Source organism: Mercurialis annua, linkage group LG1-X (assembly GCF_937616625.2).
Source record: "Mercurialis annua linkage group LG1-X, ddMerAnnu1.2, whole genome shotgun sequence".
NCBI classification, from domain to species: domain Eukaryota; kingdom Viridiplantae; phylum Streptophyta; class Magnoliopsida; order Malpighiales; family Euphorbiaceae; genus Mercurialis; species Mercurialis annua.
In genome coordinates this window covers 61,192,032-61,212,868 of record NC_065570.1, presented here as the reverse complement: position 1 = coordinate 61,212,868, position 20,837 = coordinate 61,192,032, and the positions used below count along the sequence as shown (strand labels likewise).

At 33.7% G+C, this 20,837-nt stretch overlaps 2 protein-coding genes and 1 long non-coding RNA gene across 3 annotated transcripts; 1 reads left to right on the top strand and 2 right to left on the bottom strand.

Moving 5' to 3' along the window:
• Window positions 1-1,496: 1,496 nt before the first annotated feature.
• On the bottom strand, window positions 1,497-4,844 carry LOC126664878 (probable auxin efflux carrier component 1c). The gene is made up of 6 exons (XM_050357486.2): window positions 3,359-4,844; window positions 2,962-3,193; window positions 2,655-2,740; window positions 2,289-2,446; window positions 1,820-1,896; window positions 1,497-1,723 (listed from the first exon to the last, which is right to left on the bottom strand). Exons 1-6 carry the CDS (start codon window positions 4,554-4,556, stop codon window positions 1,657-1,659), a joined length of 1,818 nt encoding a protein of 605 aa, XP_050213443.1. The 5' UTR covers window positions 4,557-4,844; the 3' UTR covers window positions 1,497-1,656.
• Window positions 4,845-8,415: 3,571 nt separating this feature from the next.
• Window positions 8,416-10,764, bottom strand: LOC126666344 (loganic acid O-methyltransferase-like). The gene is made up of 2 exons (XM_050359368.1): window positions 10,059-10,764; window positions 8,416-8,733 (listed from the first exon to the last, which is right to left on the bottom strand). The coding sequence occupies exons 1-2, from the start codon at window positions 10,746-10,748 to the stop codon at window positions 8,416-8,418; spliced, it is 1,008 nt and encodes a 335-aa protein (XP_050215325.1). The 5' UTR covers window positions 10,749-10,764.
• A 7,244-nt stretch (window positions 10,765-18,008) lies between these two features.
• On the top strand, window positions 18,009-20,577 carry LOC126665684 (uncharacterized). Its single transcript, XR_007637680.2, has 3 exons — window positions 18,009-18,100; window positions 19,349-19,435; window positions 20,157-20,577. It is a non-coding gene; the product is annotated as an uncharacterized LOC126665684 (long non-coding RNA).
• The last annotated feature ends 260 nt before the right edge of the window (window positions 20,578-20,837 follow it).

Sequence of the window (20,837 nt, the reverse complement as noted above, 5' to 3'; positions counted from 1 at the left end):
AACCGATATTAAGCTTATATTATAAAAATAAATCAAATAAGGATATTACAATCATGATCTTTCCATTAATTATGTGTGTATAATTTAATTAAAGAATAAACATGAATTTTGTTTGTTTAATTTAATTTCAAATTATAAATCATGCTTGTTAAAAATAAATGGCTCTAACAATCGGTTAGATGATATATATTATATAAATAGCAGCATTATACAAATAAATCAAGTTAGTTCTATGGTTAGAAAGAAAACAAACTTACCAAATGAGTTGTACATCAAATGGTATAAGCGCTGAGTAGCAAACTTCTAGGTCGTGGGTTTAATTCCTCCCACAAGCGTTTTCCCTCTCCAAATTAAGAAAAAGAAGTTTTGTTAGTGGTGTGGGTGTGACTACTTTCACTTTTTAATAAGAGTGTTTAATTTTCTGGCCGAACCGGAGCCAGTTTAACCGTTCAATTCCAACAATTAACCGGCTAATTCGATAAGAAAAAAGAGAGTTTATGAAAATGCGGTTATTTGTCTATTCCGAACCAGAGCTATGACCAATTTTCGGTTTTTTCAGTCGAATCGGCCAATTCGATAAGAAAAAAGAGAGTTCATGAAAATGCGATTATTTGTCTATTCCGAACAGAAGCTGTGACCAATTTTCGGTTTTTCCGGTCGAATCGGCCGGTCCGGTTCTGACAACCATGATTCTAAAATTTGCTTCAAACAGACTTTGGGCGTCGCTTATGTTAGTAAGGCCGACATAGAAAAGGTTTCAGACTCAGAGCACACAAAATCATGGGTTTAGGCAGACAATGGGGTCATGATAGGCCATTATTTAATGGTATAAGCTAATCCAAAAAGATCGATGTTGCACAAAGCAGGAAATGAAAAGGAAAGGTGTGAGGGAAACTAAAAAGAATTAAGGATGTGACATTTGTCTCCCAATATACCAAAGAGGTCACCATCCCTCTAATGGAGGGAGGGCCCCTAATTGCACTATATATCTTCCATTATACATTCTTAAAACCCATTAGTTTTCTAATAACTGTAATCCTAATTTAAGGATTTCTTCTTGTTCGAAAGAAAAAACTTTTGACCATTTTGAAAGAATTGGACCTATAATTTTAACACAATTTTGCCCAATACAAATACCTTTTGAATTATACATTATTGGTTAGTTTTTTTAAATGGTTTTCAAAAGTGTTATGGCTAGTGAGTTGATTATATTTTACCCTTTCTTTTGCAAATTATCATTATCACTTCTATAATTATGTTGAAAGATAAAATAAAAAATCAATATTACTACTACGGAACTTTCAAACACTAAATAAATGAAATCTCAAGATTTTCAATTAAATAAAATCAAGAGTTAAAAAACCAGTAAAATTTCAAAATTTAGAGACACCATTATAATTTTGACCTAATATAAAGAAATAATGATTAATATATTCTTAATTACAATGCTAATTGCTAGAGCAAAATATTGAAATTGGGTTTAAAAGGAAATTAAATAAAGTTAACTAAGAAACTTCTTTTCTTTCCTTAATAATGTAACTAATAAACATCGATTTTACAGCTTAATTTTACTAATAAAAGAAAACAAATTGCTAGAAAATGAGTGATGATCATGGGCATAAAATGTCTATGGTTGCCAATTTGTCGATGTCACTTCTACAACCCCAATAGAACGTAGTACACAAGAGTTATGGGCAATGCAATTAGCATTCCGAATATTACACTGCCAAGGACCAAAGTGAATAAATTTGGTTAATTTGTGGGTCTGATTACGAATTTAGTAGAATTAAAGAGAGAGTAATAAAAAATAAATAGTTACCCCGTGCTGAGAATTTGAGGGTGTACGTTGTATTCCTTGGCAAAGACAAAGGGGACAATTCCTTGTGGTAGAGCTGCCTGTTTGTATTGTTTCCAAGTCCAACCCAAACAAACATGTTAAAATGAGTTTTTTTTAAAAAAAAAAATCGGCCAATTAAAATGAATTTGTATAATATAAAGGAAATGGATGATTCAGTATTATTTTTATTGATATAAAAACTGAAAACTTTATCCTTATTTGATTTAAAATAGAGAGTGTTGTCTTTAAATAAATAAAACAATTGAGATTGAAATATTTATTTCCGAATCATAAATTCAGGAACCAAGATGACCTTTTAATTAAAAAAATAAAGTGTCAAAAGAAGTATTATCTGAATAAAAAAGATTATCTTAAAATAGCAAATAATATTATAAATAGTTTTTCTTAAAAGAAGAAATAAAATTAGGATTGGTTGTGAGAGAGGAGTGACCTGGACAATAGCAACGTGTAAGAGCGTTCCTCGAAGACCAACAGCAATGGAAGCAGCTGCCATGACAGCTGGTCCTGTAAGGAATCTCACGGCCATAGTAAAAGCTGCGACGGAATTGCCACATGCTATGATCTTTGGCTGCAAAGCCATGAACAGACCTGTCACGCAAACAAAACCCATCACCATCACCACCACCTTTCATCATCATTCTCACCACAAACATAAACATAAACATAAACATAAACATGGCAAAAAAGTAATAATTTTATACTGTTTTTGTGGTTTGTTGTTGCATGTTTTGTTTGCTTTTTTACTAACATTCATCATCACAAAGTAAAATGATTCTCTCAGTGAACAAAAGCTTACCAAGACTGAACATGGCCATGCCAAGCCCTGCGTCTGACAGTATTGAGATGGACTTTGCAATTATGGCAGGCATTTCTACATTCCACCTAAAGTAACAAAACAACAAATATCAATTAATATCCAAAAATCATAACTTCATTTTAATGGATTTGGTAGTAGGAAGCACATGGACACAAACACGGTAAAACAATGTTATTTTAAGGTGTTTTTATGTAAAAATAAAGTTTTGTATCCGAATGTTCGACCAATTTTTTAAAACAGAACTCGTTGATTAAACGACGGAAGAAAGAAAACAATAAAAATGTACCTGAATGAAACTAAAGACCAAATTAAACCAATTAAGCTGGAATAAGTGTTGGGATTTCTAATGAGTTTCCTCCAAACCATAATCAGAATAAGCCTTGTCATCACACTTGTGGGAGGCATAGCTTTTGGTCTTCCACCATCCACTTCATCCTTCTTCTTCCCAAAGCTAAACTCTTCTCTTTCCATGTACTCACCCTCTTGATGATGTTCATCTTCTCTATGCCCATCATCAACTGAAACTCCATTAAAACACAATTATTAACCTAAATATTATAAATAAAACTGGGTTTTGTTTGAATATGGCCTCCGAACTAGGTTTATGTAAATATTTCTCCTAACATATATATATGGAATCAAAAACACCTTAAAAATGCAATGTAAAATAGGGTGATTAATACCTTTTCCCGGGGAAACAGCTAATCGAACATCTTTCTGGTCATGGGCACCGTACTCATGAGCACCAAATACATCAGAAACAGGAGAAGCACTAGAACTCCAAACAAACATATGAAGATCCTTACCATCTTCATTGCCACTCTTTTGTGGAGCTTGCCCATTAGCCTTACTCTTTATATTATTAGTATTACCACCAACTGTATTACTATTACCTTTAGACCCAGTTGGTGAAAACATACCCGGGTTCGGTGCAGGATAATGAGTTGCACCACCGCCCGCCGCCGCGTAATGGAACCTCGGCTTATTACTACCATCTTCTTCGAAATTCGACGGCCGAGGAGTCGGACCACGTGAGGCTGGGAGACCGAAAACATCTGATGCGCCAAAGTTGGAGTTTCTCCCAGCAGCCATCATTGAGTAAAAATCAGTGTGATTGAAACTAGAACCTCTTGGAGTAGGGTTTCTTGAGGATTGTAAAGAGTAAATCTCAGCATTAGTAAGATTCGACGGTCTCGGAGTTGTAGACGAGAATCCATGAGACCTTCTCGAGAAAATATCCGATCTTGAAGCATTAGATTTTCTTACGGTAACATGAAGTTTACCATCTTCTTTGATCTCAGCTTCGGTCTCAAGAGGGTGTCGTCCATCGAGCGACATAATATCGGAATCGACATGGATGGAAACAATAGAAGCGGCAGTATCAGGAAACTGTTCGGTGATCAGCAACTTAGCACCTCTATATTCGAACATGAAAAGCATCAAAGTATACCAAATAATACACTGCAAAACAACTACTTGCACCATTAAACTACCGGAATAGTCGCCGTACATTCCTTTAAGTAAAGGAATGCCCATAACGAGGGTGTTGGGTAGAGTTGAGAGAGAAAATAATGTGATAGTCCATTCTAAGCAGCCCCTTTTGCTGAGAAAAGTCCATGCAGTTAGAACTGCGAGAACGATGAGTTTTTGAAGTGAATCGGCTGCTATGAAACGGAAGTTCATAGCGTAAGGATTGTTAGAAGAGATGAAATGAAAAGAGAGCAAAGGGACGGCAAAAAGGGCCACGAAACGGTTGATTCCGGAGCATTGATCAGGAGTGAAAATCTTCCACCATTTGACTGATCCGTAGGCTAAGATCATGGCCACATAGAGTGGCACCATGGCTGTCATTACATGGTAGAAATCTAAAGCTGTGATCATCTTCTTTGTTTTGTTTAGTTTCTTCTCTTTGTTTTCAGTGGCACTAGAAATGAAGAGAGGGAATTCAAAGACTTAAAGGAGCATGATGATAAGAATGGGAAGGCATGTGGGTTTATGGGGGGTTGTGGAATGAATAAGAATTCTTTTTGTAAAATTTGCAGAGCTTTGCTTTGAGAGTTGCGAGCAAGCTTGCAGTCCCCAAAGCACAAGGGGGAAGGTTTTGCTTTTCTTTGTTTATAGTTTTATGTTTTTTTGTCTGTTTTTATCCTTTTTGTTTTGAGCTGTGAGAGAAAAAGTACTGTAATTAATTTGATAATTAGAAAGAGGAAGAAAAGTCTGAAATGTGGTGGTGGGTCTGTAGAGCTAAACATGACATGGTGTGTGTAGCAGTAAAAGCATTTTGGGTGGGAGAGGAAGAGGTAATACAGGCTTGCCTCAGTGGAATAAACTCATATATACTATTTTAATTATTGGTTTAATAATTTAATAATTCTAATTTAACTCATAGAATATTTTCTAATTATAATTTCCTAATTATTCTAATACAATTCATAAAATATTTCCAAATCCCACCAAAACTCTAATTTTATTAATAATAATTTAACTATTAATAAAATTTATCATATTGTTATCCTTAATATTACTTTAATTATTAAAATAATAATTTAATGGCTATTCTAATTTAATTCATAAAATACTTCCTAATTATAATTCATATATATAATTAAAACGGTTCAACCTTTGAACCTTAAACTGATAGTCACTCTAGTTCTATCATCGGTCTGGGTTTTAAAACACTAGAAATTGTACATAGAAATGCAATTGACAACCCCAATTGCCCTTGCCCAGGATACATGTTTCATGTAGCAGCCATAAGACATAAAATTGCTCTTTGCAATGTTGGCAATCTGCAATTTCATTGTCCCGAACTCTATATTTTAAAGCTTAGCCCTAAAATTTCCCGTAACTGCCTATTAGATTCTCTCACGGCGTACCACTGGCACACCCATCTTGCAAATATGCATATTTAATAAAAACTACATATTTGGCTACCTTGCAACATGTCAAGGCTAGCCAGCGCGAACCGTGCTTCCCTAGGAGCAGCCAACATGCTGTCTAGGCGAGCTAGTCTTCGCTCGAGTTTTGAAAATGCTGCTTCGCATGGACACAACCAATGCTCATTGGACCGACTTGTTGAAGTAGCAATATCCTTGTGAGCCAGCCCGTATGCCAAGTCTAGGGCTAACAAACTTCCCCCACTAAAAGCATTCGACTTTTCGTCGATATAACCTCCAAATAAACCCCAGTTTCCTTTTCAAATTGCCAATTGGATTGGCACATGATTTAGATAAATCAATTTGAAAAATACTATATTGATTTTAAAAATTTGAATAAAGTTTCAACGAATTAAACAAATTGAAATAGATTTATAACTTTTAAAAGTTTTTAATATATTTTTAAAAAAAATAAAAAAGATATAGCTTTTTGACACCGTTGAACCTTTATTAGTCACTGGCTTGAAGTCATATGTTGGTAATCGGTGAATTAGTTTTTTTTTTTAGTATCCGGCAGTTTTAACTATTAAACCATTTGAATATGTAACCATTTCAATACGGAATAATGGTAAAAATAATGCTTTAACTAAAATATGACAAGTTTGACGGGTCAAATTTTCAAGTGAACTTAAAATTGGGTATCTCAGTACAAATTTGACAATCTAATTCCGAGAAGTGATACTATATGGCTGCGTGCGCGTGTCTTATAGTTATCATATTTCTGCTTTTTAAATATATTTGTGTACAAATAAGAAGATATTGTTATATAAATGAGGAACATAATATTCCTTCACACTTCCTAATTCAGTGGTTAAAAAATATTAATTTCATGATGGGGGAACTCAATATATCCACGCGATATAATATAAGGCACTAAAATTAAAGTGGGATAGGACAAGCTACGTGAGGATGAAAATTGATACCTTCACGTGCACCTAAATTGTCCTTTGCAATCGGAAAGTGTTAGTATTGCATTTTGCACAAATCTAGTGTTCAAAATAACTACATTAACAAATTAAAAGTTAGGGCTTTGTTGCGACTTGCGAGTAATTGTACGTTTGGATTATCCAAGTGAATGTCCATTCATGTTGGAAATTTGTTTGTTGCCCACCAGGATTCAATATCGTCAAACAATTTTAAGTATTTCTTCACATGCATATATGCATCTATTATATAAAATGTTTGAAAATATACATTAATTTTTTATTTTGGATGCATAATTAATTATAAAATGTTGATATAATTTTTATTTAATTTGAGGGAATTTCCTACACTACACTATTACCTATTTTATTTATAACTTTACATTATTTTTTTCTTACTTTTCTAACCTTTTTTTGTTATGAAAAATACATTTATTTTTTTAATTTTACAAATATCTTCACTTTTCAATGACTTATTCTCCTTTTTTATAAATTTTTTTGGTGTTTTTTTTATTTTTATCGTGTTTTTTAGTCTAATTATGATGTATTATAGAGTATATATATATATATATATATATATATATATATATATATATATATATATATATATTCATAGTTATTGTGTTGTAGTATGAGTGTTATTCTTGATTTAGGCTCATCCTTTTGTTGAGATAAGTCCGGATTCGCCTTTATCCCTGATTTTATGGGATAATGGCGCAGATCTTCTAAATGCTTGTGTGGCTACCACTGTGTACTGGGTCAGGGACTTAGGTCTGATCTCTGGGTCTGTGACTTGCATCCATCGTGCAGTTCATGCATACTTATTTCTAATACTGTATCCATCAATAAACATAAATCTATCAGTTAATATTTAAAACATAAACTCATCAATTTTGCGTAAATCTATATATTATGTATAAGAATTATTGAGTTTTTCAACCAAACGCTCTGATACCACTTGTTAGATAATGCAAACAATTATACAAGTCATGTATTATACCGAATATAATTACACTAGAATATTTCCAGAAAAAATTGGATGGTCGCAAGTGGACCATTTAAATACCAACCTCCTAGACATAATTTTACTATATGTAGTTAATCGCATAATACAACTTGTTAGATTCTGCATTAACAAGACATCATTAACGTAAACTCTAGGTATTTATGAAACTAAATAATTTCATAATACAATAAATATTGATAGAAAACTTAATTGAATTTTCAAGAGAATTTTCATTTAAAGCCATTAATGAAAATTGTTTTCTCTACCTTGACCCTAATTTTTTAATCACATTCTTTTGGATGGAACTAGAGTTGCGTTTTTGGTGGTAGAGAAATGACCAATTTTTATGCTTTATATAGACATTTCAATTCAATCAGGTACGTCCATCACATAATCAAATCAATGGATGAGATTAATTCATATAATATAAATTTTTAATTAATATTAATTAGACCATATATGTCTCAAGTTATGGATTAAATACATAACACCTATATATATTATGTATCAAATATACATTGTATATTTGACACCTTAATTCATAACTCGTTTTACCGGATTTGCCAAATTTACTTGCAAATTGTATTATCGCGTCATGACTCGTTTTGACACCCGTAGTTATCACTAATCAAACCGTTTGTGTATCAATGATTGGCTTCAAAAAGTACTCCATCGTTATGCATCAAAACTAAATGAAAGTTTGGACTAAACCATAGGAAGGTCTGGACAGTAGTTTAACCAAAAAAAAAAAGGAATATGTATTAAGATTGATTAAAATGATTCTATGCTCTTCCTTTCTCACATATAGCTAAAATCAATTTTAATTATGGGTTTAAGAACATCATAATAATTAAAAGTCTTTAGAGTATAGTAATTTAAAGATGGCGCTTGAGAAGGACAAAAATATAAAGGGAAGTGCAATCAGCAACAACAATTGGGTAATGCTGTGCAAATTTTGTATCGTATCTCTTGAATAGTTGTTCAATAATTTCACCACCAAAGTGTTTGCTGATGATGCTCTCAAAACCAGATCTGCAGGATCTTGATGAAAGCATTTTTATACTTTCTTCATGAGCTTCCAATTTTACAATGCTAAATTTTCCATTTTTGTCTATAATTCTTCTTAACTCTTCTATTGAAGGGCTGTACAATGGCATGTTGAATGACTCCAACTTTTCTTTGCTTATTTCTCCCTGTAAAAGTCCATTAAAATATTTTAGAATTTTAACTTAGAGTTTTAGAAATCAGAACAGATCGGCTGGTTTGATCGGTTCAACTAAAACCTGGAAGCTAGTTTGGTTTGAAAGAGAAAAAATTTAATCATATTAGATGTGGTCGGTTTCATCAAAATTTAGACAAATCAAACTGGTTAGTTTGTTATTATAATTGAGGATAGATTAATTTTCGTAAGTAATCATGTAGAACGGAATCATCGACGATTTGATCTATTCAAACTTTGTTCGGTAACTCATAATAAGTTTGGAAAACCAAAAACAAATATGAAGGAGATATCTAAGCAACAAGACGGAGTGTCCGAAACAAAAATGACTATGATAGTAGCATTATGTTTAAGAAGAAATTGAAGGAAAAAAAAATATGGTAAGAGAAAAGAAAAATAAGTTTTTAATAAGTGAGTCAAATCCAGTGAAAAATACATAACAATTCTATTTTTATTTTGTTAAAAGGAAATATACTATTAACCCAAAACGCAGCTGAGTTGGTAAAACGCTCTTCTGACTTAACTGAGGTTGCGGGTCGAACCATACTCATGTATGCAGCCGTTTAAAATTTGGGGTCAGAACTTTTTCTCCCACAACAGACCTATCCGGCTTGAGTGAGGATTAGTCTAGATATGAAAAGTTTAAAAGTGTTGTTTTATAATTGGAATCCGTTCAGGACACTTCATGAAATTATCAAAAGAAAAAAAATATTATATTCAATTGCTAGAAAGTAAATATTATATTCAATTTCATATTCCCTCTAGAGATATCAAATATGTTATTTTTAATATCCATTAATTTTATGAAAAAATTGTTGAAACCCCACAACATATTTTATAATATATTTGACTATCTATATATTTGAATAAACATACTTAATATTAAATTAAAATTTAATTCTATTGATTATTTAATAATAGATAAAATAAATTCACCTATTATTAACTATAGTAATTTTTCATATCCGGTTAGTTACAACATCATTTTTTCGAGTGATGATAAATTTATCAACGACTTGTTTAAAACAGGCATATCGCAATATTATATGTTTATGTTTTCTTACTTGACATATACAACATCACGCAAGGCCATCTCCAAATAAGTCATTATATATATTTAATAATATTGAAAAAATAATGAGCCAGACAGGCAAGGTTTAAATATCAATGGTAAATGAGTTATAATTTTAACTTAATAATAATAATAATAATAAAAAAATTTGTTGATATTTAAAAAAGTAAGTAAATAAAGTTAGAAAATTGAGGCCATGTATAGTCAAATTTGATAGTAGAACATACCTCATCTGCCATATCAACCAGGCAAGATTCCAGGATTTGAAGAAAAAGGGAGAGGGAGAATTGAGATGGAAGTGCTTCATCAGGACGGCCTGGAACAAGAAACGCCATCAATCCAGCCGGAGCAACCTCTTCTGCTCGACAATCAAAAAAAGAAATCATATCCCTTTCATACTGACCATAATAAGCGTCGCAAACTTCCTTCGGAGCATTTCCGTAATGAATTCTTCCTCCGTTACACACTCCACAATTCAACTCACTCGGTACTTTCGATAGCCATTGCAATGCAAATGCCGAATACACGAAGTTGATCGAACCCTTCGGAAACAATCTGCCGTGAAATGAACCTCCGACTCCACACGCAAAGTAGTTCCTGCTCGAAGGAAGGTTGAAGAAGAGAGCGTTAAAATCATTGGAAACATGGTCGTTGAAATAAACCTGAATTTCTGGCAGGATTTTGAATTTTTGCCTTATTGCTTCTATTATGTTCTCCACTGAAATAAATGTATTTGGCCCTGTCGAACAACCTAAATCAGCAATAGTAAACTTGTTCAATGATGATGATGATGAACTATTTTCTATGTCAAGATTATCAATTATTCCACTAACTAAAATTGATTTTGCTTTCTCTGCTACATTTCTCTGTATATGTGAGTTCTTGGAATAGCTATACTCATTGTTTCCACCATTCATGGCAAATGATTCTCGTTCTCCCATCTTACACCCTCACAAATATTTTCTTTTCTATGTTCCCTTGTTTTTGATGAAATTATAACAATGCTAACCACTATTATACTCCAAATTTAGTTTGGGGAGCTATATGTATATATAATGAATGTATATTCGAGAAGTACAAAATATATGTATCAAAACCAACGGGGTTGTTCCAAGTGGTAAGCGGCTTGTTATCCAAAAAAAAGTATAAAATGAAAATGTCAATCAAAAAAAAAAATTGTACTAATATTCTTAAGTCGCGTTAACAAGACTCTTTAATTGTGTAACTTGGCGATGTGTCTGCTCTATTCAATGATTATTTTAAACCGTAAACCGTAAAGAGATTGTTGTAGATCTATTATTTTTATGTTTATAAAATTTTTCTATTATTCATATAATTATTTTGTCTTTTTTTGGTTCAAAGATTTGTTGTTTTATTTTGATGCTACTGATTTTGTAAAAATGAATTGATTTATGGTGTATTTGTAGTGTTTTTATGATGTACTTGTAGTGTTTTTATGGTATATTTATGTTATAGTGTATTTCTGATGTATTTATAGTGTATTTATATTCGCAGTGTTTATGGTGTATATGCAGTGGTTTTATGGTATACACTATAAAAACACTACAAAACACCATAGATACACTATATATAGAATTAATTAGTATTTAAGTGTGATTAATTAGAGTTAATTATGATTTTATAAATCTCACTCTCCAATTAAGTGCCACGTCAGCATAAAGGGGGTTTTTGAACCGGTTTTGCCAAGTTCAGGGTAAAAGTGATCCGGTTTTCTCAATTTGGACGTTTTTGATACTTTGTGCCAAGTTCGGGGGGTAAAGTGATCCTTTGTTTATATACATTATTGTTAAACTATAAAAACACCATAGTTACACTAAAAAAACACAATGATACACTGTAATATACCATAGTTTTACTAAAAAAACACAATAAAAAATAAAAAAACATCAAAAACAAAAATTTATAAAAAAAGAGAATAAATTATTTAAAAAGTAAAAAAAGATACTTGTAGAATTTTAAAAAAATATTTTTCGTAAAAAAAAAAGTTAGAAAAATAAGGATAAAAAAATGTAATGTAACATAGGAAATTCCCTCATTTAAAATCTGTGTTTATTGAATAAAAAACTAACTACTAACCAATTTGGCGGTGGCTAAATTTAATTTTTTTGATTAGAAACAAAAAAAAAGAGAAAGGAGAGGAAGAAGATAACAATTAGGATTTTTTCAGTCAGTTTGGGGAGCTATTTTATTTTAGTGACTAAAGACTAATTTATTTTTTTGGTGATTAAATTTTTAACATTTTTTAAAGATAATAGTTTTTTTGTTATCAAAACGCAAGAAAATGAAATGAAATAATGTTTACTCTTAGAAATAATCTTATTAAAATAAAATTAAAGCTTAGTTATCGAAAATATAGAAATTAAAATTCAGTCTTACAAAGTTTTATACTATAAGCCAGGAACAAAAATTAAATTTAAAAATATACTAGTGTCTTTATTTATTTTATGATCGTCTTGAAGGTTGTCATGGCATATAAATGCTTTGTCTTAGTTTGAACTCTAAATCTAGAGTTGTCCATTATGCTGTCATGTTGTTCAACTTTGTATCTTTTGCTAGTCATATGCATTTTGTAATGACTAATACTTCTTCCTTTCATCCTCAACGGGCGGCCGGCAATAGGCTAGATTCATTAGAATCCTCTCCTTTCCGATTCAATATTTTTAAATAGAAAAGGGTTAACTATAAAATCATCTAAAATAAATTACTTAATATTTAAAAGATACATTCTAAACCAAAAAATTTACTTTTATCTTAAAACTTTTTCATATTTTTATTTTTATTTTTGCCTGTAAAATACATATTTGATATCTTAAAAGTACATTACTCGAATATTTTTGATACATTTCTAATACGGAACGGATAAAATGAAAATTTTTAGATGCTGAGTGAATTTTTTTTTAAAAAAATAAATATTTAAAAAGTTCGGTCATTTTCAGGCTCTTCTGCAATAAAAAAGTTCAATTCGAAGTTTGTGTATTGTAAAATACAGGATTTCAAATCCTAGTAGGAAAGGGAAGGAAACAGATATTTAATTTAAAGTGAGTAAACATAATTTCATACTTGATCTCATAGATACATATAAAATTATGTGGAAAGTCGTATTCGATAGAAGTCGTATGTACAGTTTGGAAGGAAATCTTTCATATCTTTCTAGATCCTTCCTATAATATGGGGGTCAAAAAGCCAAAATAAATGATGTATTACCTCTTATAAAAGGAAAACTGATTCTTTCTTGCAGATTGACTTGAGTCATTTTAGGGGCCAATGTTTATCGGTTCTAAACGAAAGAAGGCGTCCTACTGGTATTGTTGTTGTTGCTTCTTTTTTCCTTACTACATTAGTTTCTCTTGGGCTTCCAGTTTCTCAACCTCCAAAGGTTCCTATTTCTTCTTCCTCCGGTCTTGTGATCCGACTCTTCAAGGGTGCCGCTAGTGTTTCTTCTCAAACTAAAAAGGCTTAGTTCGAGTGTTGCTGTTTGTTTTTCTTTTACTTTTTGTTGTGTTTTTTTTTATTATTTTGGATGAGGGAGCGCGGCCTCTGTTTGTGCCCCGCCTTCACTTCTTTAATGCGATAAAGATGCTTTTCATTCTGTTGCCTTTCTTTTGCTGTTTCGCGATGCTGTTGTGTTTCTTGACCGATGTTTTCTTTTCTTGCTCGTTTGTTTTGTGTTGGGTGCGTCTTCTTATACTTTGCTTTCGTTAGAGTCGTCCTTCTATTTAATTTTGGCCGTCGCCTTATGAGAAAATGTTTCTCATATTTTTTGGTTGTTACCTTATGAGAAATGTTTCTCATATGTTTTGGCCGTTACCTTTAGGAGAAATGTTTCTCCTGTATTTTGGCTGTTGCCTTATTTGGGGAGCGTGTCCCTTTTGTTGTTTTTTATTGGTGTTGTATTATTTCCTTCTTATTCGTTGTAGTTGAGGAACCGGGCCCAAACATGGTTGAGAGTCGTAGCCTTAACTTATAGTTTTCTTTTATCCTCCTGGTTACATTGCTTGCTTTGTTATTTCTTGAAAATGTTTTTTCATATATTTCTCTTTAATGATCATTATAATGGCTAGCGTGACTATTTCCTATCATACTTTGCTTTTACTTTTCTTGCTCCTAGGTTCTTCCTCTTCCGGAATTCATTCTTCTTCTATCTTTTCCTTTATCTTCTCTTTTGTTTCTTCCATTGCCACCAAATAACACTTCGCCGCCACCTTCTGGTCACCTTTAACGTTGACTATTCCTCCTATAGTTGGTATCTTCATGGTCAGGTACCAAATGTTAGTGATTGCTCCTGAGTCATAGAGAAAGGGTCTCCTCAATATTCTATTGTATGCAAACGGCATGTCGATTATATTGAACTGGGTCTTGATTTCTTTCCTTGTTTCTTCTCCTCTGCCTAATTGTATGATCAGATCTGCTAGGCCTTTTGGCTGAACGGGGGTCCCTCCTAGGCCGACAATAGGCGCTGCGCAGTGTTTGAGCTTTCCCAGTTCTTTGCCAATTCCTCTATTTACTTCCCAAGTCATCAAGTTGACTGCGCTTCCCTCGTCGACTAGAAACTTCATCACCAGATAGTTGTTGAAAGACCCTATGGGGTATGACGCAAACTGTAGTTTTTGAATGTGAATCGAAAGATTAAACTCTTTGAATGCGGAATATAGAAATTAGAAAGAGTTTAAGGGATAGAGAATTGACACAAGAGATTTAGAGTGGTTCGGATCACAAATCGATCCTACTCCATTACTCAATCAAAGATTGAGATTTAGAATCCACTAAAAGGAATTGACAAAGAGTTTTCTAAACTAACTCCAAACTTAGTGCTTTTTAGCTAAACACTAACTATGAGATTTTTCAAAGCTAATCTCTAACTTACAAGGGTTGAGTTTTTCCAAAACTAAACTCTAACTTACAATGATTTAGGAATTTACAAGCTTACTCCAAAACTACAACAAAACAAATGTAATTTAAAGATGTGTGTTTGTTATTTCAAGGTTTGCAAATCATTAACCTTGAAACATTGCAAATGAGTTTATATTTATACACAAAGCAAACTACAATAAAAGCAAAAACAAATAAAACAAATTTTGCTGTCAGCTTCTGGGTCGCTCCCGCTACCAAGCGGAGTCGCGCCCGCAACCAAGAGTGAAGACAAAATCTTCCAACGGCTCTTGCCACATGTCAACGCTTTATTGGGCCATTCATAGTATATCCGTTGAGCCCGCAACAGATCTCTTGGTCGCGCCCGCGAAGACTTTTCTTCCCGCCCATGAAACCTGGGTCGCGCTCAAGATGAGATTTTGTCGCGCTCGCTTCCAAGACTGGGTAGCGCTCGCGAAAACCTTCTAGACATCCTAAAACTCAAAAACTCTATTCTTGCTAGAAGACTCTGAATTGACTCCCGATGGTTCCTATGAGTTCCTATACACTAATAAACAAGAATAGAACACTCATAGTTGATTATCAAAGTCAAAACAAAGGAGTATAAAAGGACAAAGGTCCAACAGTTGTTGATGATCCCTTTTACTATCAGTGCATCGTTATGTGGGCCTTGTACATGTGTCCCGTCTTCTAGTCTGAAGGTGATGGTACTCGCCGCGCTCGATTCCCAGCTCTTTTGGAGACATGCATGATTTTTTCCACGGATCTCTTTCGGGTGGCTCTCAAGGTTCTTCCTTCTATGATTACGTTAATAATTCCCGTTACTTCCTTCTTCTTTGCCTTTTCTTCTTTGGTCTTTGTTCCTTTATTCGCCTCCTCTTTTTGTTGTTCCTTTTCCTCCTTCCGACGTGTGAACTTTTTCAAAGTTCCTGATTCGATTAGTTTCTCTATTTCTTACTTTAGGTCATAGCATTTCTCTATGTCATGTCCATAGTCTTCGTGGAATTTGCAGTATCTGCTTTCATCTCTAGTACTAGTTCTATGAACCATTCTTCTTGGCCAGGTCATTGCAGTTCAACTTTTTTTAACCCACATCAGCACGTTGGTTCTGGTGGTGTTGAACGGAGTGAACACCTCATTTCGGTCGCCGTATCGCCCGCTTTTATAGTCTCCACCGATATACCTGTTGTCGTTCCTCCAAGAACCAGAATCTTCGTAGGGAGAACATCGGCTAACGCTTTGATAACTGGTGGGGCAGTCTCTTTGTGAGTGGGACGTTTGCATCTATGAAGACCATGCTTTCTCTTCTTTCTTTGGTACATCTATGTTTTTCTTCCTCCTTCCATCATCAATATTTATACATTTTTGTCCCACCACCATGACTTCCTGGTAGGTCTTAGGCTTCTTTGAGGTCAACTTGTTTCCTAATACGCCCATCCAAGTTCCCTTCTTCAGCGCCTACACCATCGTGTCGTTATTCAAGTCTTCAATCCTTATTGTTTCATTATTGAATCGCTCTTATACGCTCTTAGCGTTTCTCCTTCTCCTTGTCTGCATCTATGGAGTTCTTCCGAGATCCTCTTGTGCGGGATATTCGTGAAGAACCTCATTATGAACTCTTGGTTTAGTTGTTTCCAAATGTGGATCGTCCCTGCCTCTAAGCTGCTGAACCATAGTTGTGTCGTGTCGCTGAGGGTAGTAGGAAACGTTTTGCAGAATATGGCGTCTATGACGTCCAGGATAGGGGTGTGCATTCGGTTTGAACCGAACCGAACCGAATTTTTGGGTTTTTAAAACCGAACCGAACCGAAATTCTAGAGGAAGAAAATATTCAAACCGAACCGAACCGGTCGGTTCGGTCGGTTATTTCGGTTCGGTTCAGTTATTTCGGTTCGGTTTACATGTAAAATAGTCAGAAATTTTTTTACACTCAAAACCGAACCGAACCGACCAACCGAAATTTATGTCCAATTTCCAACCGAACCGAACCGAATTTGTCGGTTCGGTTCGGTTTTGCACACCCCTAGTCCAGGAGGACCATTTTGTTGTAAAACTTGGTCACGTGGTTCTCCGGACATTCGACACCGTCAAAATTATCAAAGTTTGGTATCTTGAACCTCCTCGGCAAATTTTCTGACAAAATGTTTGCTGCCAATGCTGACTTTCCCCGTGTTAGACTCCTAATGCTGATATGTTCCCTTGCTTTGTCTTCCGTTGCTGACTTCATGGCTTCGGCTATCAACCTTTGCACTTCTAGCAAATCAACTCCCTCCGTTGCTATCTCCGATTGTCTCCTCCTCACTGGCCTTGCCGGGACTTTTGTTGGTTCTTTCTCTTTATCTGCGTAATCATTTGTACCTCCCTCCATTACTTGTTCGTTCGTATCCTTGCCTTACTCCGAGGGTCTGGTTTCATCATCGTCGGGGGTCCTTCCTTCTTCTCGTTCCTCTTCGCGGTTTTTATGGTCCTTTCCCTTGGCGTTCGTGACCTTAGCGTGCTGGTGGTTTCTTCCACCATTGTAGCTAAGACCGAACGGAGCTGTTTTAGAGCGCCATCATGGGTTTGGTTAATCATCTCTTGTAGAGTCGGATCAGAGCTCCCCTCTTGACTGGCCTCGGGTGTCCCAAACCCTTGAAAGTGAATGGGCGACGACCGTCCTATTTGCGAGAGGGCTGTAGGGGTAAAGGGCGTATTTTTGGGTTTTTTTCGGACATCTTAGTTGAACGGGTCTTTTTCCTTCGTTATGGGGTTTGGTGGGTTTTTCTTGGTTTCCGTCATCCTGGGATCCAATCACTAATATTGTACTGGAAATGTAATACCCCGTAGAATTATAAGTGTCTATTTTTGCGTGAGTCCGATTTTAATTAATTAGGACCTCGAAAATAGTGAATAAATTCATGAGACGAATTTATAAGGGTGAAAATGTGAATTGGAGTGTGTTTTCCCTTAAGATTGATTTTTGGCAATTTTACGTGTTAAAAGTGAATTTTGCGATTTTTCACTAAAAACCGTCAAAATAATTAATTTAATTATTTTTAAAGGCCCAAAAATATTTTAATTCATCCCATATGTTATGATTTAATGTTTTTGAATATTTGAGAAACTTGAATTTATTTTGCCCCTAGAGTTCGATTTATTTACAAAAATGCCATAATGACAAACTTGTAAATAAACCAAACATGGAATAATATCTAGATATTCCTATTTGAAGTCTTGATGCCCAAGTAATTCATTGTCTTTTTCATTTTGTGTGGGTGCCGAATACACCATAGCTCCAAACACAAAACCTTACACTTTTATTTTCTCTCAAAACTTTTTTAACAAAAATTGTCGGGAAAATTATGTAGATCGTTAATGTGTATTTGCATGTTCGTTTGAGGTATAATTTCAAGCTCAAATCTTAACTTTTGTTTGCTGATGTTGATGAATCTTAGAAACATGCTTAGGATGGTTTAAAAATGGTGTTTGATGGTTGATTAACTAGTTTTGATTGTTGTTTATGTGAGTTTCGGTTTTAAATGGATTTTTACGTAAAATTAAATTATTTATTTTTAATTTCTGGGCTGATCTAAATGATGAAGTTAAAATATGCTTTAAAGTGTAAATTTGGTGGATTAAAAATGTAAATTAATTCGGGTGTTAATTTAACTATTTGGGTTTCGATTTTTAATGTTTTTAAAGCTTAAAAATCACTTAAAAGGGGTAAATCAATAGATTTTTAATTTCTGGAAATAATTTTATTTATGGATGAGTTATATTTGTGGATGATGATGAATAAGTGTTTATTTAAGAATTTTTAATGGTTTATTAACCGGGTTAAATTTTTGATAATGTTTATTCGGTAAAAATTGTTTAAAAAGGGTATTTTCGTCATTTTAAAATTCTGGGCAGAAACTATTCATGAAAAATTATGAAATATGTTTGATAATTATTTATGGAATTTAATTGATTTAATTGAGGTGTTTTGACGGATTAATAATCGGTTTTGATTATTAATTATTATTTCGGTTTTAATTGTTAAAATAATGGAAAATAAATATTTTAAAATTATGGGCTGCTGTTTTTACAAGATGAAAATCAAAAATGTATTTGAAATTAATTTTGGTGAATTTCGGTGTTAAAATGGCTTAAAATGGATTTTTAAGCGTTTTTAGCGTTTTTGAGTTTTCCGGCCAAAACCACCGGAATACGGTGACCGAAATATGAGCAGAGGGGATAGAGCATGGTGGCTCAGTCCTAAGCTCAGTTGGCAGCAGTTAGTGCCGAAATGATTTTGCCAGAAAATAAGGGGGGGCTGAGCACCGGATCAAAAATATTTTACGGAAAAATATTTTTGGTTATTTTTGAAATGTGGTATATTTGATGAGATTTTCTAAAAATGTGTTTTAGAAAATGATGTGAATTGAATATGTGTTAGAATTATATGGAGTTATAATTCTATGTTTATTTATTGAATTAAATAAACTATGTGAATAGAGTGTATCGTATAGAAATACGATGACGCGGAAAGAGATAGTCGGAATCAAATTTGGTTATGTGATTATGTGGTTTATTTGGTTGAGTCGGCCTAGAGTTTATCCTAGAATTTAGAGTTAATACATTTATTAATGTTTAATCTCTAAATTAGATCCAACGAGTTTTGTCGCGGAAACCGGCGAGCGAAGGTTTTGATATTCGACGGGTGATATTTTTATATTTGGAATAAGCGAGTACTGTGAGTGTGTTTACAACTTATACTGCTAAATATTAGTATTAAAAATATTGCGAACTGCTTTACATGATTTGCTAATGCTTTATTTTATTTTGGATTTAAATCGCATGAACTATTATACATAGTTTTGAAACCGATTTAGATTCATTGAAACATGCTTACTATTGGGCGGCAATAGTGTTGTGTGATCACCGGTATTGCATTTAGAATGTGTTTGCATAAAAATGGTATGTGGAAATCTGGACGACGGTCTGGAAGTCAGGCGACGACCTAGACATATGGAAACAGATCTTCAGAGGCAACGGAATATAGACGACCAAAGGTAAGTAGAGAAACTGCCGAGATCTGAGTGGTTGAACCTTTTATAAAAAAAGTGAAATTGGCGACAATATTTATGTACTGCCGAAATCCGTTGTATTGTAAGAAGAGTCTGGAACTTTCAAATACGTAAAATAAGAGTAATCGGATTTGACTGGCTAAAAGTACAAAAAGAGAAAATAAATACGGCCAAAGGAAAATAAAAGGTTAACCCGAATGGAATGGAAAAAGAGGAATATTTATGTTTCCTGTTTTGAAAGCATATAGAAACATGAATCATGGTTTAGGGTTTCATATGAATCGGTAATCTGGAATGCATTGCTTTCATATTAATGTTTATTGGTACATGTTGTACGCATTCACTCAGTTTTTATAACTGACCCCGTTGAATTTATAATTTTTACAGGCGAGTAGTTTGAGGTGTGGATTTCCAATTTCTTGTTCCGGAAATCCCTGGCTTGAATAAAGTGAGAATGACTTTCCTTTATGTGTCTAGAGTTGCAGTAGCTAAAATAATAAACGGTGATACCTTAGTAGTCGTTGGACTTATTTATGTTTTATATTTTATTATAACGCTTAAACTCTGATATAATGTAATATGTGAATGCTGTGCGAAAGTCCGAGCGACTGCACTTGAATAAAATGCGATGAACGCATCTGCATAATGAAATGCAGTTAAGTCCATAGAGAAATGGCCTGCATAGTGAAATGCAGTAATTACCATAGTAAGGTGGTATGCATAATGAGATGCATGATAAACCATAATGAAATGGTTTTGAAACTAAAATGCAATAATTAAAGAGAAAATTATGTGCATGTTTTATATGGTAATTTTTATCAGAACGTTTTAAACTGCGATTTTAAAATGTTCGAAAATGGTTTGAATTCCGCGAAAAAAATTTAAGTGATTTTTAATGTATTTTTAAGGCTTACTACGGGTTTCGGAGCAACCACTCCCATTCCCTAGCGCCGGTCTCGACGCCGAGAATCGGGTCGTGACAGGAAACTTCGTTCCCACAGACATCGCCAAATGATTAATCCGGAGATGAGGTGAGGATCAGTAAGGATGGATCTGTCTGTTGGGCTT

Excerpts from the sequence above, each read along its gene's own strand:
- LOC126664878 (XM_050357486.2), bottom strand. The coding sequence starts at position 4,556 with ATGATCACAGCTTTAGATTTCTACCATGTAATGACAGCCATGGTGCCA. Across the intron at positions 2,447-2,654 it reads CATGGCCATGTTCAGTCTTG|GTCTGTTCATGGCTTTGCAG; the intron begins GTAAGCTTTTGT and ends TTTGCGTGACAG. Across the intron at positions 1,724-1,819 it reads CCTCAAATTCTCAGCACGGG|TGTAATATTCGGAATGCTAA; the intron begins GTAACTATTTAT and ends GGTCCTTGGCAG.
- LOC126666344 (XM_050359368.1), bottom strand. The coding sequence starts at position 10,748 with ATGAATGGTGGAAACAATGAGTATAGCTATTCCAAGAACTCACATATA. Across the intron at positions 8,734-10,058 it reads TGGTTGATATGGCAGATGAG|GGAGAAATAAGCAAAGAAAA; the intron begins GTATGTTCTACT and ends GGACTTTTACAG.